The 19,389-nt window shown below is 30.4% G+C and overlaps 1 protein-coding gene and 1 non-coding gene across 2 annotated transcripts in view; one reads left to right on the forward strand and one right to left on the reverse strand.

Annotated features, from left to right (window-relative positions):
- Positions 1-15,700, reverse strand: part of LOC118192500 (sulfotransferase 1E1-like) — a 30,276-nt gene extending 14,576 nt beyond the window's left edge. The window contains exon 1 of the mRNA XM_035363496.2: positions 15,493-15,700. Within this exon, the coding sequence (XP_035219387.1) occupies positions 15,493-15,499 (7 nt within the window). The 5' untranslated portion in view covers positions 15,500-15,700. The remainder of the gene's footprint in view (positions 1-15,492) is intronic.
- Positions 9,595-9,666, forward strand: TRNAE-CUC (transfer RNA glutamic acid (anticodon CUC)). The gene has a single exon. It is a non-coding gene; the product is annotated as a tRNA-Glu (tRNA).
- Positions 15,701-19,389: the final 3,689 nt, after the last annotated feature.

The following is a 19,389-nucleotide window of genomic DNA, read 5'->3' on the forward strand; positions in this document are numbered from 1 at the left end:
ATGCTTAAGGGAGCAAAGATAAAAGTAAAGTACCTTGGACTGAAGAAAGCATAAAGCAATTTGAGAAGTGCAAAACTGACTTGGCTAATACTGCCCTCTTAAGTTATCCAAAGTCTGAATGTCCATTATCTGTGCACTGATGCCTCAGATTGGGAAATTGGTTCAGTTTTGCAACAGTATGAAGATGGTGACTGGAAACCAGTTGCATTTTATTCAAAGAAGCTAAATGGTGCTCAAAGAAAATACAGTACATATGATCGTGAATTGCTTGGAATATATCTCTCTGTGAAGCAATTTAAATACATGCTGGAAGGACGAGATTTTCAAATTTTCACTGATCATAAACCACTGATTTTTGCATTCAAGCAAAAGAATGATAAAGCTTCACCTAGCGGCGTCAGTTACAGTACATCTCCCAGGTTACTACAAATATACTAGTGGAAAGGACAATATTGTAGCAGATACTCTCTCCAGAATTGAAGAGATATCTGTAATTGATTATGAAGAAATTGCAAAGGCACAACAGAATGACCCTGAGTTGAATTTTAGAGCAAATATAATTTCTATCCAGCTGCAGTTTAATGCAGTACTAATACCTGTTTGTCAGAAAAATAATAATTTTCAAAGAATATTAGTTGCTAAGGTGTATATTCAGGACAGTGTTGCATTGAGTCAGTCAGGAGTGAGTAAAATAAGAAAAGTGCATTTGGTGTTTTAAATACCTGCTATGAAATGTGAAAATTTTAGTAATACTGATCAGATTTTCACTGTTGTTAACTATTTTCATGTCACTGAAAGCATAACACATTGAATTGTTCAGTTAAGCCCAGATATGGAGTATATTAACTTTGAGATATAATAATGAAATATATAATGAATGTATAGAATATTGAATGTGGTACCTACAATTATGTGGATTTCCAGCATGGAACAAAAAGATTAGTGATATATCTTGAAGTTCCGGCTACCTTAATTATTATTTGTATTTTAATTTGCTATAACCTTACAATTCAGAACCAGATGCAAGCTTAGAAATGGATTCTTTTATACGTGAAGTGCACTTTGATCATGAGATGTAGTGATCATGTTATTCGATTATTGACCTTACCAATGCAATTTAAGTATCGTAACTTAGTTACCGGTGAGGCAGTAATGTTAGAGCACTTTGCATTTCACTATCTTGTCAGTAGATGGTTGCACCAGTCCAATGCATTGGATTTGAACTTAGCATTTCAGTGGCCTGGTGATAGCTCAGAAATTGGTAAAAAAATCAATTTAAATTATGAAAGAAAAGTGTAATAATTATTTGTCATTGCTAATAACTGTAATAATGTGTATTCAATTTTTTAAAATTAAGTGTGTGAATTTTCAGAACATTTTTTTTTCTGCTGTGTTATTGTTTTTAAATTTTCATATGTAACTGTAACATTGACTAAAGAGTTTTGTTGACCATGTGGTTGTTCGTTCACCAGATCCCCGACTTTTTTTTTTCCAGGTATCAAACTTAATATTATGAGCAAATATAAATACAGTGTGACGGAATTTGTTAAACTTGTACTATAATAAATTACAACGGTTAAATTAATAAATTAATTTTATATTTAACTAATATTTAAGAAAAATAAACTGTATAATTTATTTTTGCTGATATGCTCTCACACTGTGTATGGATTTATGATTTTGTCAATTACTGTTTTTCTGAAATATACATGATTTTTTTGGGAACAGTAAAAGTTAATGTTACTTTAGTTAAAATATTATGCACATCTCTGTGATGATATATGTCTTTTCTAGTTAGGTCTCAAGATAAGGGCATACACATTACCATGTTGGAATTCCTTTATTTTTTTTTAACTTAGCTAAAGTTTGCTTCTTAAAGACACTAATTTTTGCAAATGAACTCCTTTTAACTACACTCATGGACACAATCGTATTTTTAGGATATTTTCTACTTCTTTTCCTTTTCTTTCTATAGGCCCCTTTCCCCCCTCTATTAATTTTTGAGCCATTTATTTTAAATTTTATTTTGTCCCATCTTTTCTTTCTGGCCTTTTGAACTCGTACAAAATGTACGAAGTTCTTTTTTACTCTCCTCAAATACGAAATTGCCCCCTTTTCTATATACCTTTCCTTCGCACCTATGCTTGATTTTTCGCCCATCGGTGCAGAAAGACTTAGCGGGTGCAAAACAAGACATCTGTCTACTTTGGAATTTTACAGATAATTGAGACCCTGATACCGGAAGTTTACCGAAAATGTGTATTTTTTCCCATGATGCCTTTCGAAATCGCTGTAGCAACTTAAGGTTACCAGAATAAATTTTGAAGCCAAGTGCATTGTTTAAAAGCAGCCAAGGTTTTGATCCAGTTATGTTTGTTGCGAGGTAGTGGTAGGGGAGTGTTAATTCTTTCAAATTCTTAAATGAACAATATTTATATCATCATCAGATTTTGGTAAAATCCTAGTATACGGTGCAGCTTTGGCACGATTTTGAAAATTATCGAAAACACCCAAAATGACCCAAAGAACGTCTATGTATATACTATACACTATATACCATCACTATATACATAGTATATACTATGTATAACTATATATATTCTTTGAATGATCCGTTTGCTACTCATCGTATATGTCCCGTTTTTATTGCTGATCATAAAAATCGCCAAAAGTAGCCAAATCCCGTGTGCACCGCATACTAGGATTAAACCCACGCATATGTATAACGATAATCATAAGTTCTTGCTACTATACTATAACACGAGAAGAGAAAAGTATTTTACAGAAATTTCCCATACCCATTCACATAGCAATTACAACATACGTAAAAGTGTGATAACAAAAAATAACCAGTACGGTGATAAATAGCCAATTACAATAACCCTTCATTCGTCAATAGCACTTGTGTGTCGAGATTAACTTGCCCTGATGCCGGTACATATCCGGGTAAACCTCCTTTGTCGGGGTCTCAGATATCAGACAGATTCGTCTACTTTGTCTGTCTGTCTGTCCGTTCACCATGTGTTGGTGTTTGGCAAAGAATCCTTAGAGATTCTTTGGTGTTGGGTGCAACGAGATAGTATACTGGTAGAGAGCGTATTGCAACCTTCAACCGGTTCCAACATTAGTGTCACGTGACTGCTGCGCGAATTCCGAGAGTCCGGAAATACTTTACATTGCTTTCTATGGAACGAAAGACTGCTGCTCTGCTTGGTCACATAAAATTTAAGTAAAACTGGTTATTCGCTGCAGCGCCTACGGATGTAAAGAAAGTTTCGTGAAAGGAGGACTTGTAACCTTTCATAAGTAAGTTAAAACTGCATGATTTATTATTTTATTTTCAGTATTTTTGTCATTTTACTATCTCTGTTGAATTGGTTGGAAAGTTTCAGCCATATTGTATAAGAAAATTGCCGCTGTATATGACACTTTCAGCATGTATTATTAGTATCAAAATGTATTAAATACTGTGACACTATTTACTCGAATCACCCTTTACATATAATTGAATTTTATATGTTTTTTCCGTGTATTCCGTTGAAATAGAAAGCTGCGCCAATTGGCGTTAACCTTTTTTCGCCAAGTCGTACGCGTTTTGATTTCATAAACAATTACTGCCTGCGATAAAAAAAAGAAAAATGCTATTATTAGCATTAAATTATTGAGAAAAAATTGTGTGATATGTTTACTTTGTTAAAAAAAAAAAGTTGAAGATCTTGATTCATGCAACATTGAACATAAACAGTTAAACAGCATTATTTTAAAAATCAGATTACTTTTATAAAGCTCAATGCTTTATCATTATTTTCTATAAAATCAATTAAAATTAAAAAAAAAAAAAATCTGAAATTTTTCAGATTTTAAATTACGTCCAAAGGGGCGTTTTTTTAACGTTTTGAGTATTACCTTTATTTATTAAATATCATGTTCTTTGCACTTAAACCATAAAATTCAGTTCAAGAGCAATATCGCAAAATAATGTTAAATTAAGCATATCTTTAGAATTTCCGATATACACAGTCTCGCGAGCTGGAGATAAAAGTATTTTTTTTCTATATAACGTTGCCATTTCTCGCTTTTAAAGCATTGAGTTTGTAAATCAAAATTCGTTAAAGTTTTACAAAATATAAAATCTATAATAAAACAAATTCCAAATTTGGGATTTCAGATGCCCATATTCGCAGTAGGATTTCGTCATTCAAAATTCGATGGCTCTATGTACCATTGTTTTATCACAATGCGAGAAATAGACAATCATTTATGCAGATTTTTCATTATTTAATTTCTTCAAATATAATGCAGGACTCTAACATTTTGTGGCAACAGTTTGAAAAGTGAACCGACGTTTATAGGAGTCCGACGCAAAATCGCAAAACGAAAACAATAGTCCTTCAGGGACAAAAGCCCCTTTGGACTAAAAAATAATCTGGATTATAATTCTGTCTCATCTACGATGCTGTTAGAAATTTATTATAATTGAAAAAATGTGATGTGAAAAACTTACCATATTTTAAATAGTATTTAAAAAAAAAGGAGAGTGAGAGAATTTTTAACTGTAATATCGTTTTGATCCTAATAATAAATACTGAGTTGAAGTTTGTTACCGTTTGATACATATTCAATATAAAATATTTGTTATAGTTAATAAGATTTATTGATCCCCGCACATGATGACATACACATGAGGGTGGAAATCAGTAATTAAGATTGCATTATTTTGTCCCAGTAATATAATCTCGAGAAAAGAGAGTGCATTATTTTGTTCCAGTAATATAATCTCAAGAAAAGAGAGTGCATTATTTTGTTCCAGTAATATAATCTCAAGAAAAGAGAGGCAATCAATGGCATAAATACATATAATACAATGTGATTTTCTTTTTCTCTTTAGGATGCAATGCATTAAAATTAAACGAGATTTTTTTTACCTTCTCAAATATCATAACAGTAGTCCAATTAATTTTTTAACGTTATTCAAAATTAAAGTTTCCATCTCAATTTTTTATTATTTATTTTAGATTTTCTTCCTAAAATTATTTAACCTAAACATCTTAAACAATGGTGCAAAGAATTTAAATCGATTATTAAAAATATAGATAAAATATTCAGGAAAAAAGGGGTTAAGTTATATCCAAATATAATTGTAAAAAATCGAACAACCTAATTCGAGGCCGTTGTCTGCTGACTGCTAGCAGACGGAAATAAAAAGCACTACCTGCCATATCAAAAGCGGGCCAAACTGGCGATGAACAGCCTAAGCTATCACTCCCCAAGAGCACCTAGAGCATTAGTCACGTGGTATATGTTGGAGACATCCTAGCAGACGAATTCTCTGTGGGTGAGCCGTCTACCTGTTATATGAAGTCGTTGGTTGGGTGTGCTGAAGGTGGAAGGTCTGAATTTTTTTTTTTTCTGTATAAGTTTTTAGTGCTATTCATGATTATGAATAAAAGTTTCATTCAGTTTAATTTGCAATGAGTTGAACTAATAGAAAGTCTTTTGAATTATTTTAAAGCAAAATTAAGGAACAAAATTATATATTACTTTAACAAACTAATTAATTATACATATTTTCCCCTCCCTTAAATTTTATACCTGGATTTGGATTTATTTGTTAAATTCATGCGCGCTGTGTGAATATATTGCAAAAACACTTTAGCGGAATCTTAGTATTGGACCAATGTCTCCAGTATTTAAGCTTCATATCTGTACTAGCAATCGCATTTTGAGTTCTTTAAATAAAACAAAGAGAGAAATTAAATTTTCTCTTCGAGATTTTGAATAATAGAGAACCCGTTGGCGCTTCTAGAAAGAACCCGTTGGCGCTTCTAGAAAGAACCCGTTGGCGCCGTTGCATTTTTACTCGCCAAGCTTGAGCCGAGCCGTAAGCGTGATATTTTGTAAACGTTGTTTTTAGTGTATGTAAATTCAAGTTAGCAGACAATGTAGTAAAAATTCACAGATAATAAGTATGTAGATGTAAAACTAACAGGTTAAACGTGATATACCAAAATAAATTCGTATTAAATTCAAGTTAGCACAGAAAACAATGTATTAAACATAACGGGATGTAAAAATTCATTTAAAAAATAACAATTAGTATTCTTATACATACGTTTACATTATACTTATATGTATTTCCTCTAATTCATATAGAATACTAATATTTGAAGTGTCTTTTTTTATTATTAAGTACTTTGCCTGTTGATTGATGTATTTCGTTAAGAGCCACGCCCATGTAATAAAATTAATGAATGCATGACCTATCCATTTTACATAGATTTCAGTATTTTTTCCCCAAGTTACGTGCGTACAGCTTAAAGCATTTTACGTTGAAACAAATACCTGTCCTTTTTCATAATATATTTCACAATACAAATAACCTTCAACAGTAATCAAATTTTCTTCAGTAGCATTGTTTATAAAACTAGAACTTTATACATTTTAAAATTATTATAGGGGTTGGAAACCTCATGGTTCTGCGCGCTTACAGCTGTTAATAATTAAGAACATAACGTGAACAGCCATGTTACAAATTAGCATTCACCCCTCCCTCCATATTTTCTTCCTTTGATCCCGAACTGACGAACCGAGAACCGGCATCTTTAGACGAAAACTTCTTTAATTATGCGAAAATATTTCTATCTATTCGTTGTTAAAAAATTCAGAAAAAATAGTAATAAATAAGAGAAGAATATAAATCTCCAAATGCGAACAACGACAACCTTCGCAAAAGCGAATAGGATGAATTAGCTAGGTTACTAGGTTTGAACTATTATCGCCAAAGTTGGCGACGTTTACATTTACCGGGTTCTCTGCGGAAGTGCTTCCTAATCAAATTTCACTGTTATTAAAAACATGAAAATTGTAAATGGATTTTATTTTTGGAAATTTTAATTTTATAATTGAATATTAGGCACAGCTTTAGTATTAGTCCTTTTTGGCGAGAAATTTGTTTGGTGACATTTTGGAGCGATAAATGAAAAATTATGATAACCTTGGTAACCCTAAATACTGAGCTTCAAACATGCCGCCATTTCTGTCCACGTAACTTTAACGAATTTGATAGGTATCAGAGCTTTGATGGCAGGAGGGATAAATTGTGTGTTTTTCTTAAAGTTACTTTTGTGTTAGGAAAGCACAACATTTAAAATATTTTTTAAAAAGCCAAATTTTTGATAGTTAAAACTGGTGCTTTTAATATTACATCACATGAGTCTTGACATTTTTTCATATGTCAACTCTGCATATTATTATAAACGCCCCCCCCCTCCCCAAGGAAAAAAAAAAACACATTTTCAGTAGCATGAGGTAAACTCTTGGTGTTTCCTTTGCTAAGGAGATCAAAATTACCATGGTCTAAAAATACTTGTATACCTCAAATTAGAACTATAGGGATGTGTAATTGCATGAATTCATAGGTTCAAATCAGGTTTCATTATTGCTTTTATAACATTTTCATAATTTGTCTGACTATAAAAAATATAATGTTGCTTAGATTATGGAATATATTGTTTATAATTTAGAGTTCTCAAATTTTGTAAATCTTACAACCTAACAGCTGTATATGAATAACCTACACTGAGTATTATTACTTTCATTAATAGTATGTTGACATAACAGTCGACATTTTATTTTAAATTTTATGCAAATTTTCTACATTACTTAAACATTTTATCTAACAGAAATCTGAATTTTTTGTAATAAAAACTCTATAATAAAAGTAAGATAACAATTTATATATAAAAATTTGACTACATGGCAAGCACTTAGATACTGATTTCAATGTCTTTAAATGTTATTATCATAAAGTTTAGATATATTCTTATTAAATTAAAATATACTTTTATTCTATTATAAAGTTTAGATGTACAGAACAGAAGGCACACTTTGTACTTACGACTCGGTCAACCACTTGTGGCAAGATAACTTATGATAACAATTAAGTTCAAATGTAAAATTTAAATTCAAATAAATTTGTAGCCCAAAGGCTGCACAAATCAATTTAATGCAAAGTTGGTTAAAAACTTAACTGGCATGGAATTCAACTATCAGCAATTATAATGCAAGGCTGAAGACTACAAATCTTTTCTTATCTAGCAACCTATTAATGTGGCCTCAAAAGGCAAAACACGGTTTGTTTTACAAAATAAAAATTTCATTTGGATTCTGGTGAGAAAACGGATGGAGGAAATTGACAGTAAAGATCCCAAGAATAAAATAACTTTGGTTACAAAATAAAGGAACGTTACAACATACTTTGTTCCCTGATTAATTATTCAGTACATGAAATAGTGTAATGCATTTTTGTTTGCATCACATACAAATTATTTAGTTTATTTAAATGCTTTCCAAAACTGACAGGATTTTGCAAACATATTGACCATATTTTTTGACCTATAGATGCAACACTTCTTCTCTTCAGAAGTAAGATTTAGAATTAAGAAATAAGAAAATAAGAAAGAATTATGAATAGAAAATAAATACATATGCTGGTTAGCAGAAGAAGGATGCCTTCATAAAGTACTTTTTAAGAGAAACTGGCTCAGATTCACATTACATCTACGGAAAACTACTAAAACTCTCATATAGCCAGCCTGAACTACCACTGTTCAGTGGCTATCACTCCACCACTAGTGGATTCCAATGACTGTTCGAATTTTTCACAGAAATCATCATTTACGATGATTGTTGTATTATTACCATTGGTACAAAATTTACTCATTATGATAATTTAATTTTAGCTTTTAAATTATAATCATAAATTACTTGTAATAAATTGAGGGATTAAAAATACACATTTCTTAATATTTTTACCATTTACAATATTGAATCATAAAAAATATTTCTAACAATGGTACAAAACTTGCCCATTATAATTGAATTTGATTTCCTTCACTTTGAAATATTTTTTTATTTTCTTTTAATAACAGAATCTAAGAAACTAAAGTAACATATACTAGTTTGAAATGCATTTATTAACCTTTTGTAAATTTAAAATATTAGCTAAGTACTAATATAATAAAACATAAATATGAACTAACTACTTAAAATATTAATGTTTAATACATTATATTTTGTAATTAAAAAACAACATTTTTAATTACATTTTGTAAATTTTTAAAATTTATTAAATAAAAACATTTTGTAAATTTCATTACTCATAACATAATAATTGTCATAAATTCATTTACAGTAGTGTTTCAAGAATTTATCATAGCAGTACTAGAAATATTGAAAATTAGAGAAAGACTGTTTATTCTGATTAAGAGCTTATTTTTTAGGATTGTTAATTTAGTCTAGATCGGGTTTTGATGACAATCCGCCATTTTTTTCCGATCTTCAAAACCGGGTCTACCTTGGCGACCGAAGTTTGTCGCCAAATAAGAAAATCGCCAAAAGGACCAATACTAAAGCTGTTCCGAATATTAATAGGTAATACGCAAGTTTAAAAAAAAAAGCTGAAAAATGCTGGCAAATATTTTGCAATTTATTTTGATATGTATTGTTAAACATTCGATAATACTGAAATTTAAAAAACGAAAAAAATATCATTTAGGTTTAGAATTGGACGTGTTTGCAACAAACGTTCGCAAGTCCCACGTAGTCTAGTGGTCAGGATACCTGGCTCTCACCCAGGAGGCCCGGGTTCGATTCCCGGCGCGGGAAAATATTTTCTTTTTTTAAAATGTCAGGAAAGCAATTTTATTCCATGCAGAAGATATAGCTTTAACATCTGTTAAGGAATGCTGCATAATTATTTCGTATGAAATTATCAGCAAGGCTGTCGATGTTTTTGTAAATATAATTTATTTTTCGTTGGATTATTGTCTCAACAATGAAAGTGGTGTCCGCTATTTTAGAGTGCATTTGGATACAGGTATATAAATAATTTTTAGACTAGGAGAATTAGTCCTTTGTTTCTTATCTATTCTTCTTCTGCTAGCTGTTTAGCACACGCAAGAATACCATTATATGCTGCGGGTATACTTAGCGAAAAATTCATTATTATTAATAATAAATTTACTTTAAAACACCTGTAATTTAATTTCTTTGATAGTAATTTCCTCCTACGTGATGCTATGGACAACAGAACTTATCGACACATCTTTGTTTTATCATGGCTGTTAGGAACATGTGAAAATTAATTACAGGAATTGTATGTTAGTTTGACAAAATTCTTAATTATTCTCTCCTGAACGTTTAAGAAATAAATGATGTACCTTTTTTACGAATACTGAAATCCTTTATCTGATATATATCTGATTTATCTGATATATGATAGTGTGATGTTACAATAAGGGAAACTGAAGAAATTTAAATGTTCCAAAAATTCGAGTTTTAAGTTATTAAGTCCGCAGAGGAATATAATTTAATATACTTACCCTGTGTCAGTAACTGATTAAAAAAATCTTAAGACCTAATATACGGACACAAAATGCGATATAATTTGCTCTGATAAGAAAGAAGCTGCACGGAGAAGAATGTAAATTAATTATAGATGTGTAAAGTCAGGTGATGTGATGAAAGAGACAATGTGCAACAAACTGTTTGTTAATTGGCTTGCGAATAATTGTTTTGTACCGAGATATGAAACTAGAAACTGCTTACCTGCTGGTAGATAAGGTTAGAAGTATTTTTTTTGTTAATTGCAACTAATATGGCAAATATTTAATAATTGTCAATTAGGTAAATTAACTAATTAGATGTGCATAAAATTATTAGAGATATAAAGAAATAAAATTCAAATATAAATTATTTAAACATGCTTTTAAATAGCTTTACTAGGAAAGTAACAATATTTACAATTTGGAAAGCAAGTTAAAGATCTTATTTAGTAAGGAATAGCGACACTTTTCAGAACGCAAAATTTCCTAGGCCGTTTGGGTGATAAATGGGCGCAGAGCAAGTAAAAGGTAAACCCGTGCAAAAATGAAAAGAATATAGACTTTCCTAAGGAGAGTATTCACTCTTATATATTATGATATATATTTTTTGTAAACTAAAATTATCTTGCTTTATCTGAGTACATAATCTGTAGTGTTGGAAAAATTTTTTTATGAACCTTTTTGGGAATATTATACACTAATTGTATGAATAAAAACTGTCAGTTAGATAAATCACATGTTACGAAGTAGATATATTATTAGAAATGAAATAAAAGATATTAAAATTTGCCTGTATTTATTTTTAAATCGCTTAGTTTGTTAAGTTATATGCAATAAAATGTGCTAAAAATCTGATCCATAATTGGCAATTTATCAGGAAAGATAAATTAAAGATCTGCTTTGGAAAATTAAAAATAACTTTAACAGCTAGAAGTTTATAAATCCTCTTTGGTGATTAAAATGTTGTGGTAGCATAATACAAGTAATGGAGTACGAAAAATTAAAAGACATTGATTACATTAAGAACTAAGGAATAGAAAATTAAGGATAGTAAGCAGATTTAAAATGCTTTTTTTTATGTGACGTAAGAAAATTCTAGCAGCTAATTATAACCAGGTTTATAATTTAAAATAAATAAAACAAAATTCATTGTTGTTCGAAATAAATGCAAACTTGGTTAAATACTCACTTGTCTTACAATAACATTAGAACAAGTCCACGAAATAGATCGTACCAAAGAGTGCAAGACTGAGCCCGTTAGCAAGGGCTTTGAGCACCATGCAGGTGAAAGTGCGACTTTTCTCAGTTCCGCCCCCAAATTTGATGGTGAGTACCCTGGAGGATGTGTCCAGGGTCTCCCACCCCTCTTCCAATACCAACAACCTCTCGATAGGACTTTTGCTCGCCACATATTTACAGTGCCCCCATGCACCCAAACACGATACATTTACAAACAGTCATGCCTTCTCCTGGAATAGAAAACGGGCGCCCTGGTACGGCAGTCAACATCGCTAACCACTATGCCAGTTGGGCAACGGATAAAAATCATCAAATTCATATGCGTATCTGTACAATGGATTATCACAGAATAAGGTTCAAAATAATACAGATGTGATATATTTTGTCATAAATTACTCTAAAGCGATAAGACAATTGCAGAAATTAAATTAATATAGATTTCCAAGACTAAACTCTAGATGAAAAAAAATGAATTTTTAAATAAAATTTAAAAAAATGAATTTTTAGGGGACTATTGTTTTCCTTTTGCGATTTTGCGTCGAATCACTCACGAATGTACGTTTCATTTTTCAAACTGTTGCCACCAAATATTATCGCCCTGTACTATATTTGAAGAAATTAAATAATGAAGAATCTGCATAAATATATGTATGTTTCTCGCACTGTGAAAAAGAACGGTATCAAGTAACATTAAATTTTGACTAACGTAGTCCTTCATTCGAATATGGGCATCTTTAAGCCCGAATTTGAAATTTGAAAAATTTTTTGATTATCAAGGATTTCAAAGCGAGCGTTGGCAGCGTTGTACAGAAAAAACATTTTTATCTCCAGCGCGCGAGACTGTGTATCGGAAATTTTAAAGATATGCTCATTTAAAAATTATTTTGCGATATTGCTCTTTAACTGAATTTTATGTTTTAAGTGCGAAGAACATGATATTTAATAAATAAAGGTGAAGCACAAAATGCTAAATAAACGCCCCTTTGGACGTAATATAAAATCTGAAACTTTTCACATTTTTTTAGTTGCTTTTTTTTATTATTATTATTTTCGCATTCTGTAAACTAGAAATAAAACAGATAAAGAACTTCTGTAAATTATACATTTTTAATCAAATGTTGTAAAAGGTAAAAAAAAATTTTCATTAGCTATCATAATATATCTGATCATACGTACCTAAATGTAAAATCATAAGACTCTCATGCAAGAAATGAATTTGGGGGAAAAACAGAAGTGACAAATTAGAAATATATAAAAATGATTACAGTGAATTCGCTTGAATTTCTCATTGACAATTTTGATTTTCACTCTATCATTCTTATCAGGCTTATGATAGTTTTGTGACGTATGATAATTAACATAATAGCATAATATAATTAACATTAATAGCTAAAGTATATTTTTTTTACTTTTGATTGAAACTTCATGCTTCAGAATTTTTTTTCATACATGTTCTATTAGTTTGAGCCATAAATTTGGAACATTAATTTCCTCTAAAATAATTTTATTTTAAATATGAATCAATGTTTAGAATAATATTCTTAATTGCTTACCAATAAAATTAATTTAAAAGAAAATTAAAATATAAAAAAAAATTAAGTATGAAATAAAATTATGCAAATATTATTCTTTCTTCCATTAATAAAAAATCAGATGTGTACACCACATTACTTCCTTATACGGAATATTTTATTATATGCATTTTTTCCTGTATTTTATTTAAACATAGTGAATTTAATTAAATCTACTTCGTCGATAGCTCATAAACCACAATAGAATAAATGTGCTTTTTAAGATTCGCAATATTTATTTACCATAGCGATACTGTGGCTCTAGATTCACTTAACAGAGTTGCATGTCATTCATTTTATAACTCAGAATGCACAACAATTATATCATCCGAAGAATTATCTAATCGTTACCACATGTTCTATACAAATACTGTAATAAATCAAAAACATGCATAAAATGAATTTAACAAATAAAAAATAAACAGTTTTTCACAGGCAATTCAGCGATGCTTACCTAATACGCATGCGCTACTCGTAAACATTTTCCTCTGTCCGAAACAGATTGGCGACATTATTTTCTGCTAATATGAAACACTAATTTCCTCAAATTTCGTTAGAGATGCATTTTCATTCAATTAATTCAGTACTCACTTCGCGGCAAGGCAAAAATAATAAAAGCACAAAATATAAAGCTAAGAAAAATAAAGAGAAGAATAAAGATATAGAAAAACATGAAACAACAAATACAGTTAAAAAATTATAATTAAAATAACAGTTTCTACGCGAAAACAAGCAATTCGGCCAGAGGACAAGAAGACAGATTTTACGGTGCACAAAAGTGAAAGTTTACTTTTGGTCTCACTCGACAAAAAGACATTGAATGCGTCAAAACTGATTTAATTTGCTGTGGACGTTATGCTGAGTCAATATATGAGATAATTTAATAACTTAAATGATAATTCCAGAATGAATTAAGCATAATTTAATTCGCAATAATAAAAGAAGACGTTACTTTGTTGTTGCGAAGCTTAGTTTGTCTAGATTGGCAACAAATCCACTATTCTGCTAAGTTTCAAATGTAAACATATATGCCAGCTATGGTAAAAAAATAGGCTTCGCCGCACTAAACAACTTTTAAATTGTTGATAATTCTACAACTATAACATGTAGGTTAACTAAAGGCATGGAAACCTTAACCGAAAGATAAGAACAACATAATTCATTCACTTTTAAAGCACAAAATTCACAATTTACAAACATATAAGAGTAAAGAAACTGAGCTCACTGAGCCGAGTAACAAAATGGATATGTATATATACATATACAAATATATTTCTATACTTTCGGTGCCGGCCGATTGTACCCAAAAAAAGAGGTGTACATCTATATGTTATAGCAGTCCCACATACAAAATTTCAACGTTCTGAGGCTATTCCTTTTTTAGTTATGCGAGATACATACATACATATGTACGCAGCGAAAAAAAAAAAAAAAAAACTTTTGAATCCATTTTCAATCAGTTTTATAATTCGTTTGGGGAAAAGGAGTCTTTTATTCTGTCCTTACGTACAGATTTCACGCAAAAACATCATTAAATTGCATTTGATAGCAGTCAAAATGAATATTTTCGTTGAAGTATGATACCCGAAATTTTTCGCGATTACAATACTTCCTTTTTATCTAGTACAAGGAAGTAATAATAAATACTTTGACATTTCATAATTTAAATCTTTAACTTTGAATATTATTAAAAAGTAATTTAAGAACAAAAAACAAGTTTTGCAGTCTCTTGAAGTAGATTTCTGCATTTCGTTTTCGGGCAAGGAATGAAAAAAAATAATAAAACATTAAAAATTTATATCATCGTTTCAGCGAAATTAAAAAGAAATGTATGAATAGGCTTGCAATATCTGTACTGCTGCAAACGTCAATATAACAATCTTTAATGCTAACAAGAAATAATATTCAAACTTTTGTTATAGACTTTTTATAAACTATTAAAAATTATTTTATTTTTGACGCTCATAGTATAATGTTGGCACGAAATAAAAAAATATTGTTAATTAACTTAGCAATGTTTTTGGTAACCATTTTCTCGATGTCGAAAGTGAAAAGTCTTATTCATGATCGATTGGCCACAATAGCTGTTTAGGTCGAATGATATTTTATCAACACTGAAAACAATCATATCATTGAGAGATGTCAATAATACAATAACAGCAAACGCATAATAAAGAGTTGCCTAATAAACATAAATTAAAATGGTATTTTAACTGAATCATTTAGAAAATCTGCGGCTAATTTTAAGAAGCAAACATTTTTTAATGTTGCAAAGTGTGAATGAATCAAATGCTTACTTGTCATATCCAAAGATCCTGAACACAACAGTAATGCTAATCCAATTGCAAGGAATCAGTCTGCAATAGACAGTTTAGTTACATTCAAATAAAGACTGGATTAGTACGCAGTCAGATAAAGTTTGTGTTATTCTTTATGCTGTTGGAAAACAACCATCACTTCACTTATACAGTGATAAGTTCTTTACAGTAAACAAAATTCGAGTGGATGTGATTGGGAATTGGAGCATCGATAAGATGGTAATATTTTCTCAAAAGGAGGCTATCTTTTGCGTCACTGAGATCAGGAAACACAGCAAGAACTGTTAAACTCAAACTGTCTTAAAAGCTGATAACAACAACAACAACAACAACAAAAAAAAAAAAAAAAAAAAAAAAAGCTCTCCCTCGTCGATTTTTTGCAAATGTATTTCGACATTGTTGGTATATCTTTGGCTAGTTTGAACTAATTGCGGCAAATGTAATTTGGTGTATTGTTAGTTTCTGTTATTTATTTTAAGTTTTAAAAACCTGTTTTAAAAGATTCTAACAATTAAAAAGCGCTGAAGTTCATAGTTTTACTTTAAATACTAACTGTTCTTTAAGCAGTTAATTAGCAGGTAGCCTGCTCAAGGATGGCCAGGAGAAACAACTACATCCGAAAACCATTTTCTGTCATTCTCGGCTCAAAACAATCGTGCAGTGACTGCTGCTGCTGCACTACAGCTTCAAAATGTTGAGAAAATTAATTTGGGCCTCGCGATGTTCTACGCAGCCAAGAGGAATAAGACCGAATACTATTTAGTTGGTATACTAAACGTGTTTTGATCTGGAACGAGCGAGGAATATATAACATGCCTTGCTTTGTTCATGAAGTATTCCGTTCGCGCAGAATTGGTGTCGTGGAACTATCAAAAATGCCCACACCGAGCTTCATATATTTGATGGAAATTCTGTAAACGGTCACAGCTATGTGGAAAAGCTCTTGAAATCTCATTTACAGCTGATTAGTCGCACTGCTGGCACAGATGTTTTACTTATGAATGACCATTGTCGTCTGCATTGACTTCTGTGGCATGGGCTTTTATCAGAGAATTGTTCATCGTGGAAACTAAAATTACAGCTAAACGTCTAGAAGATGTACTTAAAATTTATAATTTGATAATAAAATTTAATATTTTAGGGTGTAATATCTTAGTATAATATTTCAGTTGTAAATGCATATATTTGAAGCCTTATATGAGATAGGAAATGTCCATATCCTATTTTTAGCCATAAAGGAAACGAAACAGATGAAAAAAAAAAAAAAAAAAAAAAAAAAAAAAAAAAAGAATTCTTCCGGCCGAGATTTCAACTTATTGGTGCTATGTATATATTTCGTTACAGTGAAATATTATATTAATATACTATTTCCTGAAATTTACATTAATAAATTTTATTCCGGTTTGAATAGAAACTTTTTTCTGCATCATAATGGCAACAGTCAGAACTTTACTTTCGATTTGATTTGACGCAGCTCGAACGCTGCTGATGAGATGTAACATTAGATTAGATTAATTTGTTTGGCATTTTAATAAATCCTTTTTAAAACTAGATTGAGTATTTTCAATATAGAATTATCACTGAACCACTACTTATAGAAATTTAGATGTGGCATTTAGATTCATCGTAGAACGTCGTTACAGGCGCAGCGCCATTCGTCTATTAGATAAATATACTTTAGTGTGAACAAATTTTACAGTGTGTTAACATAAATTTTCAGTGTACTTTCCAGACTTTTAACTGCACTTTGCATTTCCAGGGGACACCACAGGGAGGTAGTCTGTTAGTTCCCCCACATATTTTATTCTATTTCTCTTTATTTATTGCTTACATTTAGCAGCATAATAATATGCTATACGTAATATGCTATAACATTTAGGTATACGGCAAAATAGTAATAATATACACTACGTAATGTACTATAAGCATTTTAACATGACAATACTTCATGGAATCTAAATAATCAACAAATAATCTAACAATTTTTTTTTTTTATAATGTCCTTATGTATTTCCAATACTAGCTAGGAAGTTTCAGCACCAGACGTGGCGACAGGAAAATAGTTATTATTTTTTTTATATCAGAGGTACTTTTTCAATGATGATGTTAGTTAAGCAGCAAATATAAGTAATATTTGAATACTACTTATTTGTTTAACTATTTGTTATCTTCAATAACTATTTGTTATCTTCAACAATAAAGACCTTGACCTAGAGTTATGCGTTATTGCGTTTAGAGGTATCAAAGAAAGATCCTGCACTAGACTTCTTGCTATCGGATACAGATTTTGCGATTGCTAAATGCTGCCGCCCATTTCTTGCCTAAATTTTTAAATTTTTTGTCGCTCTGCGGTCATCTGTGGCCGTAAGGTTTGCACCGGGCCTGACGGCGGTTTCGCTCAAAGATAATATTTAGTAAAATTCTTGGGGATTTATGTACAATAGTTCAAAAACAGTTGATATGTTTATGTTTGAATAAATTATCACTTTCTATTTAATTATTTTAAATTAGTTTTTCATTTAAACTCGGTTATAAATTATTTTCCACAAATTATTTTTCTTAAATATTTTTTATTTTAAAATCTGTATTACATTATGCTATAGATTCTTTTATTATGTAGCGTCTTTTTACACTTTTTTTTAAATCTCTTTATACTTTAAATAATATGAACTTGGAATATTACAGGTTATGTGTTACCGCTGTAGTTGCAGCTCATAATAAAAGTATATTTTTATAATAAATCAAAAATAATCTCTTATGAGTTCCAGGAATGAAAGCGCAATTACTTATCGTGGTGAAATATTAACAGAACAGAGGAAACAAAGTATTTCTGTGTTAACTTAAGATAACACAATCATTAATAGAAACAAAATTATGCAACAGATGGCAGCACTAGTTTAGTATCGGATTCGCTTTAAGAATATTTAGACGCACTATTAAATTTGTCAGCAAATGTCCTCCCAAATTAAGATTGTGAAATTGTTTTAAAAATGTATACTAAATTTATCACATTCTGAAGTGATAATAGAAGAAATCATATTATTTAACTTATTTTTTTAGCACAGAGCAGAGCTTTATTGCAATTTATTTTGAACTTTTTTAGAGTGCTATTATACACATAATGATTATTGAAATGCTTACAGAGCAAACAATAAAATAAAACTATTTCGAAAGAAAATATTACATTTACTTCAATAGAAGGAACTACTTTGATATACCCTCCCCCAAATCGGAAATTTCGCGACTTTTTTTCCTCGCCAAGCAAAATACCTGTTTTTGGGGCCTTTTTTTTTCTCGCCAAGATGGATTCTCGCTAAATACAAATAATTAATACATAAAAAAATACGGAATCATTAAATACAGGAAAAAAAAACACCTAAAAATACAATGAATGCATAAAAAATACAAATAAATGACACTGAATAACATATTATATACAATTTACACAAAAATTTTAACAAATACAATTGAAAATACGTGTCGGCAATCTAATAAAAAGAATTATTTATACAGAAGTTTTGAATTCCTCCCAATTTACCCCAGCAGCAATTTCAATAAATTTATTGAAACAATCAACATTAGCCGCTAAACATGATTTACGAAACATGTACATCGCAAGGTAAAATTTATAATCTGCCTTGCGATTGTACGTAGGCAAAGAAGCTTTAACATGCCTCCACGTACTTTCAATTGTATTTGTATGACACCCGGACTCGGGGTCTACAAATGTTAAAGAACGATTTACCTTTAAATGCTAAAAACCCTCATCCGTCAAACAATCATAACTTTTCCAACAATCAGAATAAACAGACGTACCTGGCTTAATCCATTCCTTAATTACCGACAACAACGTCTCCTGAGACCTATCATGCACAG

This window comes from Stegodyphus dumicola, chromosome 1 (genome assembly GCF_044657685.1).
Source record: "Stegodyphus dumicola isolate Sdum_Otavi_A_Nest chromosome 1, ASM4465768v1".
Lineage (NCBI taxonomy): Eukaryota > Metazoa > Arthropoda > Arachnida > Araneae > Eresidae > Stegodyphus > Stegodyphus dumicola.